The sequence below is a fragment of the Diospyros lotus genome, chromosome 8, assembly GCF_014633365.1.
Source record: "Diospyros lotus cultivar Yz01 chromosome 8, ASM1463336v1, whole genome shotgun sequence".
Classification (NCBI taxonomy): domain Eukaryota; kingdom Viridiplantae; phylum Streptophyta; class Magnoliopsida; order Ericales; family Ebenaceae; genus Diospyros; species Diospyros lotus.
The window spans coordinates 28,547,920-28,562,120 of NC_068345.1; the positions used below are offsets into that span (position 1 = coordinate 28,547,920).

General features: G+C 38.1%; 1 protein-coding gene across 4 annotated transcripts in view; it reads right to left on the reverse strand.

Moving 5' to 3' along the window:
- LOC127808806 (NADH dehydrogenase [ubiquinone] iron-sulfur protein 4, mitochondrial-like) overlaps positions 1–14,201 on the reverse strand; it is a 118,658-nt gene that overhangs the window by 100,467 nt on the left and 3,990 nt on the right. For all 4 annotated transcript variants that reach the window (XR_008024981.1, XR_008024982.1, XM_052347440.1 and 1 more), the window contains exon 3: positions 5,236–5,365. Coding sequence is in view for 2 of the 4 variants with exons in the window: in XM_052347440.1 (XP_052203400.1) it covers positions 5,236–5,365 (130 nt within the window). In the remaining 2 variants the exon portion in view is untranslated. The remainder of the gene's footprint in view (positions 1–5,235; positions 5,366–14,201) is intronic.

Sequence of the window (14,201 nt, forward strand, 5' to 3'; positions counted from 1 at the left end):
ATGACAGATTTCACATTGAAACTTAGAACAATCCACTCCTTTAAACAATTTAGGAAATCAGTTGTTGACGTACGAGAACCGTCAACCGGAGTCCGAGAGCCCACAATGCGATAACGGGTGCCGAAGAGTAAGGAACAGAAGCAAAAGAACAAACAAGAAGCACACAAGATTTTTACGTGGTTCGGCCCGAATCGTGCCTAGTCCACGACTGTTCTCTAGTTATTCTGGCAGAGTCACAGTATGTAATTCAGTCATCCTTCTTTTTACAGTGGCGTATCCTCCTCTATAAATAGAGTCGTGTTGTTTACAATTCGAATCAGTTCTAAGTATGGAAGGAGTTTATTCCGTTGATGGCGCTTTCCTTATCGTTCGGAATATCAGGGATAGGTTCCTTGTCTTCAGGGATTTGAATTACTTCTGATAGGCAGGTGTATATCGCTTCCGATTATCTTGCAGTCTTCTGGCTGTTCTAATCTTTGGCGCGTCTTTCGGCGAAGCTGAAGTCGTGATGTTGTGATGCTGGGATGTTGTTTCGAGCGAGCGAGCTGTCTTCAAGCGACCTGACTTTTTACCGTGAGACTCTTCATTGGTGGTCCTCGATCTCTGGGTCTAGCAGGCCTCTAAGGAATTTCGGCCGACCTATTGGGCCTTGGGTATTTGGGTTCGCCCTGCAGGATCGGGTCCAGCCCATTAGCTGATTCCCGGAGATCGCCCATAACATCAGTGTTTTAAATAAAGAAAACTAGGATGGCCTAGCCTGAGATGCCATTGCATTATTGGATCAAAAACAGAGATTGAACTATTACCACTTAATCCATGAGCTTTTTTATTATCGAAAAAATCCTCAATGAAGTAGTAAAGTCTGTTTATCTCTTTAGCACTGCCAATTGTCTTCCCCGAGTTCTAGTCTTGAAATAGGCAATAAGAATCAAATAAGGTAATGCAGTAGTTACAATCTTTTGAAAGTTTACTGACAGACAAAAGATTACAAGTAAGTTTAGGAACATGAAGTACTGATTGAAGATCAATACTTTTAGAGATTTTAATGAGACATTTGCTAGCAATAGAAGAAAAACTATCGTCGGCTATCCTCACTTTTTCAGTACCTGAACAAGGAGTATATGAATCGAAAAAATTAGACAAGCTAGTCATGAGATCAGATGCCCCTGAATCAATGATCAATGGAGCAGATTTTAAGGAACTTGACAGGGCTAAAGGAGTTCTACCTAAATGTGCCAAAGAACCATTAGGTGTACCAGGTAACGAATTGGACAGAAACAATGTCAAGAGTTGATTGAACTGCTCTTTGTTGAAGGAACCAAATGTGGAGGGAACGCTCGACATGGTGGGGGTAGGGACCGATGATTTGTTGACTAGTGTGTGACTGCACATTACAGATCCAATCATCCTTCGCCTTTTAATCTGAATTGGCTGGGTTCGCTGGATTTGTTTGACAGATTTGGCTGTTGGATCTAGCCTAATGAGTCAACTCTGGTTGACCAAATCTAAAACGAGTCATAGTTGAGCGGGTCAGATCTGGACTAGATCTAGCAAGGATCTGGGTTTGCTAAAACTATGGCCAGCAACAATGGAGAAATCCAATTAGCGACGGTGGCTAAACGATAGCTCAAACGGCCGACGGACTGAGACAATGGTAGTCGATGGGGAGGCCGACGTGAAAGTAAAGCAATATCGCTACAGGGCAAGTAGCGTAGTTAAAAAATTTTGAACCTTACCCTGATCCCGGCGATTAGATCAACGTCGAGATTAAATCATTCACATACAAATAAAATAAATCTAACATTTAGATTTTCAAGTCGTTCGCGGATTCAAACCGTCCAAGCGTCCGGCCTCTAACTCGTGATGCGCGACACGCGTCCGTTGGCAAGGAGAGCGAAATAGAAGTGCTAGCTCCTTCTCCTTTTTGCGGCTTGTGTATGGACGGAAAAGAACGTCCACGTTTCAAATGGATGCCAAAAAGAAACGGAGAAGAGTGAATGGCATTCGTTTTTTCAACTCTTGAAAAACCACACAACCAACCATTAATTTTTGGGCAACCCATAAAGGGATATTTATAGAGTAAATATCCTAGGGTTTCTTAAACCCTAATGGATTGGGCTAGCCTATTAATCCTAGTTAAACTAAAATCTTAAGTGGGCTTATCCTAGTCCAACTAGAAATATAATTAAGTGGCCCAAATCCATTTATAAAATATTTAGTCCAAATCTAATTTAAGCCCAAATATTTATTATTTAATATTTGGTCCAAATCTAATTTAGCCCAAACATAATATTTAATATTTGACCCAAATCTAATTTAGTCCAAAAATAATATTTAATTTAATATTCAGCCCAAATCCAATTTAGTCCAAATATTAATTTAAGCCCAAATATATTTTATTTCTTATTTGCCACTCTAACAAATAGAAAATTATTAAATTATAAACTCCTTACTAATTTAATCAATTGTCATTTTAGGAAACTATTTCCATTATGACAACACCTCGTCATATCGACATCATTACGTTTATTTGTTATTTTTCCATGAGAACCTATGACGGCATAACTTCTTACCCAAGTGTCCCACTTAACCATACGTCCGCTCTCCTGGTTTAAGCCAGGGATCGTGCCTATTGCGCATGACTTATTAGGCTTCCAAATATGTTGGCAATGTGTCAGTACGAACACATAAGACAAGATTGGCCTTTAACAAGGCGTCATGCCTACCCAATTATTCAGAAGGATTCATAATCCGCAAATAACCTTTCACGAGCATAGTTACTGTGTAATACGATTCTCTCATCAATGTATCTTATGTGATCTCAAGTCTGGCAATGTGTTGTTTGATTATGATCACATGAATTTTTCTTCGGTCATTCGGATATCTTCACTTAATAGAAAGTGAATCAATAACTCCTTATTGATCTCTTTCACCATAGCCACGGATTTAAAGTGAATATCCACCAAAGGCGCCTTAGATACATCATCCTCTATCAAGGGATAGACGAGTCTTATCTTGGTTATACACCCATCTCCATAAGCCTCACGATATGCCCAACGATCGCCCACATGCAACCTTTATCTAGGCTCATCGAAACGATGTGAAAGCATACCGATTTTCTTATGAGATGACCGTGACAACCTCAGATCCAAAGATTAGTTACACCCATCTCGTATGAGAATTCTATCAACATATAACCAAAATGGATTCTCATGGCGAGTCATGTCCAGTGATACGTTCTCCAACATTGGTCACCTATGTACTTGTCTAGGCATCCCCATGCCTATGGGTGTGAGACCCCCATTGCTATCACATAACAAAAACATAACACATATAAGTTTTACCGCAATTGTCAATGTCCATTCCTGACATTGCTACAACTTGGGACATTTAATGATGTCTAGAAACTATGATGCATCATCTCACATCTTTATAGATTAATCACAGTATATATCATATGGACTTCTATCTAGTTTCATCCGGTCATTACAATAATAACAAGAAACTAATAGAATGACTTCTTGTGAAATTGAATAACTCTTTATTCAATAATAAATATGATTGCAATTGTCAGTGTATAACATGTCCAATCTAATTGGGTCTAGAGCACTTACACTAACACGACGGTCACAGCCACGGTTTGACCAACAAACAAAGGGCTTTGATGGCAAAGAAGCCCCAGTGATCTAGGGTGTCAACTAGGGTTGGGTAGTAGTTGTCGGAGTTGGACGACGGCCGAACCTGAGCAACTATAGTGGCCAATGTGGATGGTGTTGGCCGATTATGAGGCGGCGGTCGCTGGATCTTAGGGACGACAGCTGATAGAAAGGCAGCGGTGGCCAACAGATTTGGACGGTAGAGGCCGATGTAAGGCGGTGATGGCCGGATCTTGACGAAAAAGGCCAGATCTAACGAAAACCAGTCGTATTTGGAGTGACAGTGGTGCGACTGGAGCGGCGACAGCCTTAGGACACGACAGCAATGGCGGCTGAGGTCAGATCTTGGTCGATGGTGGCCAATTCTTAGGGTATGGCAAAGGGATGAGAAGCGCTCTCCATATTCTATCTCAAAAAGATACATGGATTCCCCCTTTGGTTTTATAGAGGAAGAGAACAATATAGAAGAAAAGGATAAAAAAGGAAAGAAGAATATGCCTAACATATACTCTTATCAGTAAAATATTTCTACAATTTTAATCGATCCTTTGGTTGGGGCCCCTTAGGATCCTTCTATTGCAACCCCTTTGGCTTGGCCGCTCTTCTTAATCTTTACCTAGCAAAATAAAGCAAAATGTGATTCATTGAGTTACCACCTAAAGACAAATGGACAAATTAAGCAATTTAATGTGTATATTGGAGAAGAATCTACACCACTTTGTTAATGCAAACCAACACGAGTAGACACAATTACTTGATGTTGCTCAACTATGTTTCAACACCAAAAAAGCAACTCAACAAACAAGGAAAAGCTCTTCAACTTGTCTCTATTTTATTCTTCCAAGCTCTGTTGAGGGAAAAGATTGACTTTACCACTTCAATAGAGTGGAAGGTGCTCTAAGTGTAAAACGAGGGTGATCAATAAATCCAAATCTATGACATCAGGCCATGACACAGAAAGTGTAACAAGTTCATGTGAAACTGATACAGCATAAAGTAGGAAAACATCTTTCTTCATCTAGTAAAAACTTCAAAGAATAAAATGGGTTCAAATAAGTCAAATGTATGGATGGATGGTAAACACCTTATTTGAGTTTGAAATGACAAGCCAACGATGTTTGATTTTCGGAACAATTTATGAATTCATCGTTAATGTATAGTTTGTAACACTTTCTACCAAGCCTCCCAAATTATACTCTACTCCTAAGCTGAGCAACAGTAATAATAACAGGTAGCAGGCCGTCCAAAAATTGCTCAGAGATATCAGTTAATATTTTAATATTTTATTGCTCACAGATGCAGGCATATTAATGTTCTAGCTAAGAGTGTAGGCATTTTAATTGACTTGCTAAAGCGGAACTGGTTCAAACCAATATGTTATGCTAGGCTATTAGAATTATTATTGGCTACAAGAGAAGGGGTGCTGGTTGCAGAGACTTCCTTGCACAGTAACAAGGCCAGAGTGCATTCAAAATTCCCCTGTATAAGACCTATGGAACAGGAATAAGTAAATCTGCTTGTGCATCACAGGGAGAAACAACAATAAAGAATAAGCTATATGGTTGCACTTTGAATATACCGTGTACTCCCAGCCATGTTTCTCAGCGAAGGCCTTTGCAGCTTCTTCACTGTCAAAACTAAGACCTGCTTCACCAACATTGGCATAGGGGTCTCCAGTGGATGTCCAACCCATCAAAGGGTTCTCCCACCTAAAACAACATACCAGCTAACTCCTCTTAGCATGAATAACAAGTACTGAACTAAAAGGCAAAGTTAAAGACAATAAAAGATTTTCATAAAGCAAGAGAAGAAAAAGTCATTCTAAGAACACGTGCAATTGTTGCCTGAGACAATTCAGAGTCTATCATCATAAGGCTGCAAATCTTCCCCTTTTTTCTTTTGTTTTCCAACCAGTGACAGGTTTAACCACTAAGAGGCATCAAGGGCCCAATGAACCAGAAAGGAAAACTTGTACCAACCATAAATCTACTTCAAGATTCTACAACAAAGTGCAGATAGAATCACATGACAGTTATAAAACAAGACGAACAAGTCAACAAGAAAAATTTTAAAAATTAGGACCAGAGGAACAGAAACATGACAATAATAAATTTTTATACTTACGTATATGGGAAGACAAGAATTACTATTTAGTTTGTATGTTACAAATGCATTTATATTCTATGCAATTAGTAAAAGATCGTCTATTACATCTTCAACCATATCTTTGTAATTGTATTAGGTTTTCATGTGTGTTGAAGCAATAGACAATTGTTGCCACAATGATTGCTCGTTCTTTCAACCATCCCACACAGAAATAAGCATGAGTTGGTTTGACAGTTGGTGCGGCCATAGGCTCTTGTGTGAACTTACCTGTTCAGGTTAGTCATTGATAGGTTTTCTTGTTTGTCTAGCTCTATGGTCTAATCCTCACAATTCAGGCACAACTTTTAAGGACTAGGCAATTGATTTTTTTCCCCTGACATGCTCTAAACTCACTCAGGAATGGGCAACAGAAAGGATGCTATAGGCGTCTGACAGAATTGAGTCTTTTCAGACTGATCATTCTATGAGGTCTCATTTGACAAAGGTGGTCAGGCTTTTCTAGGAAATTCATATGGTAGTTAAAAGTTCCTCCCAGAGTGGCTTTTTTTTTTCTTTTTCTTTTTTTTTTTTCTTTTTGGACAGCAATGGTTTGAGTTTACTTTGATCTCTGATCATTTGAGAAAGCTCTTGAAGTGATTAACTGACAATACCCATGCAAGAAGGGAGGAGAAATGATGGATCATTCTCTTCTTTACATTTGGTGGCTTGCAATTTTTTGAGCATGTTTTTCCTTATTTTTTATGTGTAGAGGGTGATGACAACAGATATGATTAATTTTTTGTGTTAGAAAAATACTGAGATTCCCATTATATTCAAGGATTTATTTGCTTGATTTGTATTTCTATATTTCCTTTCTATTCCTCTCCTTAATCTTGACTGTATCTTGTAAATCTTTCCTATTTTCAGTAGTAACTAGATTAGGAAACTGCCTAATGTAGAAGACTATTTTTTTTTTTTTAATTAATGTAGAAGACTTTTAGTCTTTACCAACTGTATATAATCTTGTAAACCCTACAATGAGGAATAAGATTGGTATTTTCTTGGCTACCTTTGACATGGTATCAGGGCCCTGGGTTCATATTCTTGGAGCCGGCCATTGTGTTTTTTGGTTGACTATAACCGACATTGACATCCAATCCACTTTCATAGCTATCAAAACCCTATGACCATGATAGATTCAACGGAATCCAAAGGTACAACAGAGGTACCTTTTTCTGGAAATAATAGTATTGCTTCAAGTGGAGAACTACAAAATATTCAAGCTGCTTATAGACTGAATGACAAGAACTACTTGAAGTGGTCCCAGTTGATCTAGACGTTTTTAAAGAGTAAAGGGAAGCTTAGCCATCTACTTGGGACTAGACCTAAGGAGGAGGATCCTACATATGCATCCTAGGATGAAGAAGATTCATTGGTCATGTCTTGGCTCTGGAATTCCATGTTGCCAGAGATCAATAACACATAAATCAGAGGAAAGGGAATCAAACAGCCTATGGGCGAGAAGCAAAAACAAGGAAATCAACAAATCTGACTTTATCAGCAGATCAATTGGAGATCCTACAACAGCTACTGAACCAAACAAAGGTGACTAAACCTAAGACAACCGAAGTCCCTAACCCAACAATGTCTCTTGCCAAACAAGGTATACTTAGTCACTCTTTAATCTCCCTCAAATTTCCTACAGATTGTTGGATAATTGACACAGGTGCTTCAGATCATATGACTGGATCTCCTGAGATACTATCAGCCTATGAACCTTGTTCTCAAGGTCTGACCATCTCAATGGCTGATGGTACTACAACCATAGCTCAAGGAAAAGGTACAACTAGTGTGGGAGGCCTAAATCTAAAGTCAATCCTATATGTTCTTGATTTAAAGTGCAATCTTATGTCAGTGAGTAAACTAACCAAAGAAGAGAAATGTTTGGTGACATTTTTACCTTCCTATTGTGAATTTCAGGACCCATCTTCAAGGAAGACAATTGGCAATGTTGAGGAAAAATGAGGCCTCTATTATATATCAAAGCTTGGACAGCCCCTTGGATGTAGGTCACAAATTCAATCCTCTTTGTCTACTGTTTCAGCTTCTCAACTTATGTTATTATGGCATTAGCGTTTAGGGCACCCTAGTTTTAGTTATCTCAAAGTTTTGTATCCTCGTCTCTTTATTAATAAAAGAAGCAACCAGTTGTTTCATTGTGAGCAATGCATTCTTGCAAAACAAACTAGAAGCTCTCATCCTTCTCATGACTATAAACCCACAAAGCCCTTTTATCTTATTCATAATGATATTTGGGGTCCAGCTAGAACTCCTAATTTGACTAACACTAGATGGTTGATCACATTTATGATCATACAAGGGTTAGTTGGATGTTCCTAATGAAAGATAAATCTGAAGCCTATGATGTATTTAAGAGGTTTCATCAAATGATAAGCAATGTTTTTCAAGCCTCATTCCATGTTTTAAGATCAGATAATGGCAGGGAATATTTTTCTAATGATTTCAGTCATTATCTAGCTAAACAAGGCATTATTCATCAAAATTCATGCCCTTACAATCCCCAACAAAATGAGGCGATAGAAAAAAAAAATTGCCACCTCCTTGAAACTGCAAGGGCACATATGTTTACAAGCTTGGTTCCTAACACATATTGGGGGGAAGCTGTTCTTACATCATCTTATCTTATTAATCGCCTTCCCTCCAAAGTTCTTGGCTTCAAAACCCCTTTAAGTGTCCTCCTTGATTTCTATCCCCATCATACTAGGGTGCTAAAGTCTTTGTCTCCTAAAGTGTTTGGGTGCACTGTCTTTGTTCATAAATATCAGCCCTCCCAATCCAAACTTGAACCTGAAGCCCTCAAGTGCATATTCATTGGTTAATCTCCAACTCAATAAGGATACAAATGTTACCACCCTTCTACTCGGAAATTCATTATATCTTGTGATGTATCCTTCCTTAAAAACCAATTGTTTTTTTCACACTATCTCTCTACAAGGGCAAGTACCTAACACAGAGGAACAGTGGGGATTCCACTTTGTCTCTACCTATGGTCTAAAATTCAGAAACCTCTCCTATTAGTAAATCAGTACTTGAAACTCAGCCTTTTACTCAAACCTCAATACCTAGTTCAAGGGGAGACCGTGAAGATCAGATTCAAGAAAAGCCAACTTCTGATAAGCCTCTTTTGGTATATTCTAGAAGGCCTCGTGCCCCTCAGCCAAACCCGTTGTCAACTCCAGAGGTATGTCCAAAAGCTTATGACAATGGCAGCATGGAAAGGTTAGCAACTAACAAGACTGATAATCTTGATATTCCAATTACACTAAGGAAATGGGTCAAATCATGTACTAAGCATTCTATTTCAAATTATGTGGGTTATTCAAAGCTCTCCCCACAATTCAAGGCCTTCACAGCAAGCATTGATGATATAGTAATCCCTAAGGATATATATCATGCATTGCAAGATGAAAAATGGAAGACAGCAAAACAAAATATCAAGTAGACAAGGGAAGATATCAGTGGTTGGTGGGGAAATTGATCTACCTATCACTCACACGACCCGATATTGCATATGTTGTGAGCATAGTAAGTCAGTTTATGCACTCTCCCACAAGAAGACATCTTGAGGCTGCATATCATATTCTAAGATACCTAAAAGGAACCCCTAGAACAGGACCCTTGTTTAAGAGGAGTCAAGATAGAGGAATAAAAGTATTTGTAAATGCTGATTGAGCTGGTTCTGTTGAAGACAGTAGATTTACCTTTGGTTTTTGTACAAAGTTATGGGGGAATTTGGTAACTTGGAGAAGTACAAAGCAATTAGTGGTGGCAAGAAGCAATGCAAAAGCAGAGTATAGGGCTATTGCACAAGGGTTATGTGAAGTGATTTGGGTGGAAAAAATGCTGGAAGACCTACACCTACTAGTACTCTCTCCAAAAATTCTCTATAGTGACAACAAATCGACAATTAACATTATGAATAATCTGGTTCAACATGACCGAATGAAACATGTGCTAATTGACCGATATTTTGTCAAGCAAAAAATAGAGAGAGAAGGCATAAGTCTCACTCATATTCCTATTGAATTCCAAGAAGCAGATATCCTTACTAAAGCTATGCAAAAGCAAGGATTGTCCATTAGAGGCAAGCTGGGAATGATGAATATCTACTCACCAGCTTGAGGGGTGGTGTTGGAAAGATAAAGAGGAAGAAATCAAGTTTCACACAAGAAGATAAAGAAGAGAAGCCTTCAAGATACAAAAGGATAAGGATATACCTTAAAACAAATAAGGAAATCCTTGAGTAATCCTAATTCTAATATGAAAATATGTAGTTATTGTAATCTAGACCTAAATTATAGGAGTTTTTCTAGGAGTCTTGTGTATATATATTTACATCTCTTGAATTAATGAATTATGGAAGTTATTTCCTCCAATTAGAACTTCCACTTGGTTTATTTTTCAGTTATATCTTTTAAAAGCTAAATCTGAAATATGCATTGTTTTTCCAATCTTCTATAACATGGTCAAAACTCAATTTGGTGTTTTGGTGTTTAAATAAAGAGGTTTCAGTCTGATAATGTCAAAGACTACTTCAATCAATCTTTATCTTATTTCTTCCATGAAAACAACATAACACATGAATCTTCTCGTGTCCATACTCTTCAACAAAAGGGGTAGCTAAGAGAAAAAATGGTCATCTTTTAGCTATTACAAAAGCTCTTCTCTTCCAAAATAATGTTCCAAAACAATATTGGGGAGAAGCAATCTTGATGGCCACATATCATATTAATAGACTTCCCTCAAGAAGTCTTGACTCTCACAGTCCAATTCATCTTCTTGAAAAATTTTGTCCTGGGATCAATGTCTCTTTATCTTACTCCTAAAGTCTTTGGATGTCTATCCTTTGTTCATATTCATACTCCTCATCGTAGAAAACTTAATCCTCATGCCTTAAAATGTATTTTTGTTAGGTATTCTTCCACTCAAAAGGGATATAAGTGTTATCATCTCCCTACCGAGAATGTGCTTATCTCAACTGATGTTACTTTGAAGATACTTCCTATTTTGATCGTCCTTATCTTCAAGGGGAGATTGCCTTCCTAGAAAACAAGGACAGGATTCGTTTCTACTTGATTTCTCTTCTTCTCTAACTCCTTCTTCTCCTCCTTTGGTCTTTAACTCTAAGGACTTACAGGGCATCATACAGGGACAACAATTACCCAATTCTTCTTGTCCACTATAGGTATATTTAAAGAGAAAGGCACCAGCTCCTCCACTTATGTAGGTACAATCATTTGAACCAAGTCCTGACCCTGATATTCCTAGTCCTGGACCAGAACTTGCCACTAAAGCTACAACTGACCCTGACCCAAGTGATTGTGACAAACTTGACACCAATGACCTTAACCTTCCTATTGCTATCAAGAAGGGAACAAGGACTTGTACCCAACACGCTCTGCATTTATTCTTATCCTATTCAAACCTATCTCCTAAGCACAAAGTTTTCCTTACCAACCTAAACTCAATCCCTATACCAAGGACCTTCTCCGAAGTAATAGGCAATGAAAATTGGAAGAGTGCCATGGAGGTAGAGATGGCAGCACTAGAAAAGAATCAAACTTGAGAGTAGGTGAAGTTACCAGAGGGAAAGAACCCGGTGGGATGTAAATGGGTGTATACTGTGAAATGTAGATCAGGTGGATCCCTAAAAAGGTACAAAGCAAGATTGGTTGCTAAGGGATATACACAAACATATGGGGTAGACTATTTGGAAACATTTGCTCCGATGGCAAAAATAAATACAATGGGGGTGCTATTGTCCTTAGTTGCTAACCTAGGATGGAACCTGCAGCAATTAGATGTAAAAAATGCGTTCTTACATCGAAACTTAGAGGAGGAGATCTATATGGAAGCACCACCTAGATTTGGACCAAAGACAGGAGAAAATGTAGTATGCAGACTGAAAAAGGCTTTATGTGGACTAAAACAATCACCAAGGGCATGGTTTGGCCGATTCACCAATGTAATGCTTGGTATGGAATACAAACAAAGTCAAGGAGATCACACCCTGTTTATACATCACTCAGTTATAGGAGAAGTGACTGCATTACTTGTTTATGTGGATGATATCATTGTAACAAGTAATGATATGGCAGGAATGGAAATGTTAAGAGCCTGCTTGGCCAAGGAATTTGAGATTAAGGAGCTAAGTAGATTTAAATATTTTTTGGGTATTGAGGTAGCTCATTCTAAGCAAGGAATCTTTATCTCTCAACAGAAATATATAGTTGACTTGTTGATTGAAACTGAGACGTTGGGAAGTAGGGTTGTTGACGCACCAATTGAACCTAATCACAGGCTAGGAGATGTTCCAGAGGATGCTGCAGTGGATAAAGGTTCTTATCAAAGGATAGTGGAAAGGCTTATTTATCTCTCATACACCCAGTCGGACATTGTTATGCAGTGAGTGTGGCTAGTCAATCCATGCATAATCCTAAGGAAACCCACCTAAAAGCAATTTATAGGATCCTACATTATTTAAAGGGGACACCAGGTAAAGGTATATTGTTCAAGAAGGGGGAAGAGTTGTTTATTGAAGCCTATATCGATGTTGACTATGCATGGGTCAGTGGTTGATAAAAGATCAACATCAAGGTATTGCACATTCATAAGTAATAATCTTGTGACTTGGAGAAGCAAAAAACAAAGTGTTGTACCCCGATCAAGTGCAAAGGCAGAGTTCAGATCAATGGCCCTAGAAATATGTGAACTACTTTGGATCAAAATACTCTTGAAAGACCTAATGATTAAGTGGACAACACCTATGAGGATCTACTGTGACAATAAATTTGCTATTAACATTGCTCATAATCCGGTACAACATGACAGGACAAAGCATGTTGAAGTAGATAAACATTTCATAAAGGAGAACCTAGACAGTAGCCTAATTTGCACACCCTTTGTGTCTACCGGTGATCAACTTGTAGACATTCTTACAAAAGGTTTGCCTAGCCTAGTGTGTAGAAGATTATTGAGCAAGATTGGAATGCAAGACATTCACTTAGAATCTTGAGGGGCAATGTTAGAAAAATAACGAGATTCCCATTATATTCAAGGATTTATTTTCTTGATTTGTATTTCTATATTTCCCTTCTATTCCTCTCCCTAATCTTGATTGTATCTTGTAAATCTTTCCTATTTTCAGTAGTAACTAGATTAGGAAACTGCCTAATGTAGAAGACTATTAGCCTTTACCAACTATATATAATCTAGTAAACCTTGCAATGAGGAATAAGATTGGTTTTTTCTCGGCTACCTTTGACATTTTGTATTCATCAAGGTGAGCTTACTAAGTAAGAGATGGGATCGAGTTCAAAGGACTATTCTTTTCTATGTTATGTGGCACATTAGAGGACTCCTCCCTCAACACCTCTCCCTCTCTCTACACATATTTAGTAACAAAGGAAGTTTTTGGTGCCTTCGATTGTTCTTATTGGATTAACACCAACTCTTTCTTACCTTTTTGTTTTTTATCTTAACTTGATACATATATCTAGAGGAAACTTTACAGGCTTCCCTTTTTCCTTATTGATCCCCCTTTCTCACTATCTATTTTGAGCTGCACAAGGACTTATTTTCTTTCAATGGCATTAGCATATAAGTCACGCCAAAATGTTTTAGCATCTTCCCACTTCATTGTTGGACCAATACAACCCCCCCCCCCCCAACCCAATCAAAAATAATATACAAAAACACAAATTTATTCCTTTTGCCCTCCCCCAAAGAAGTATGAGGTAACCCCCCCCCCCCCCCCCCCCTAACCACAAAACCAAAACACACACACCCACACGAAAAGAAAAAAAAAACCTCTAATGCTAGGGATTTAAAGAATCCAATAACTTGGGTAAAATGAACTGCATAGTTTCTTCCATAGTTTTAAATTGTTTTAATTGATTTCATGCATTGCTTGGGATCCCCATTCTTGGGAACCCTAATCGCATTCCTTGTAATCCTAGGATGAAAATGAATCACAATCCAGAATGTGTGGTCTAGGTCATGGTTTCAAGGGACAGGGGGGAACCTGAAAACTATGTGTAGGACCAAAAGGAGAAGTTGGAGAATATAACAACAAAGATAAAAGAGAATCAATAGAAAGAATTAGAATAGTGAGATTGTAGAGAAGAACGAACAATAGAGAGAGATGAGAAGAGAGGAGAAGGGACACAAGAGAGAGGAAGAGTACCAGAGGAATCTGAATTCTGTATTCAACAATCAATTATCCAATCTATGAGAGTCCTTACATAGTAGAGTTTTACATATACCCAAATAGAAAAATTAAGGAATGAAAATAAAAACCATATGAGAAACAAATCAAAAGAAAAATGAAATACCTTATAAATCTCCTAATTAAGCCCTAAACACCAATTCTTTGGATTT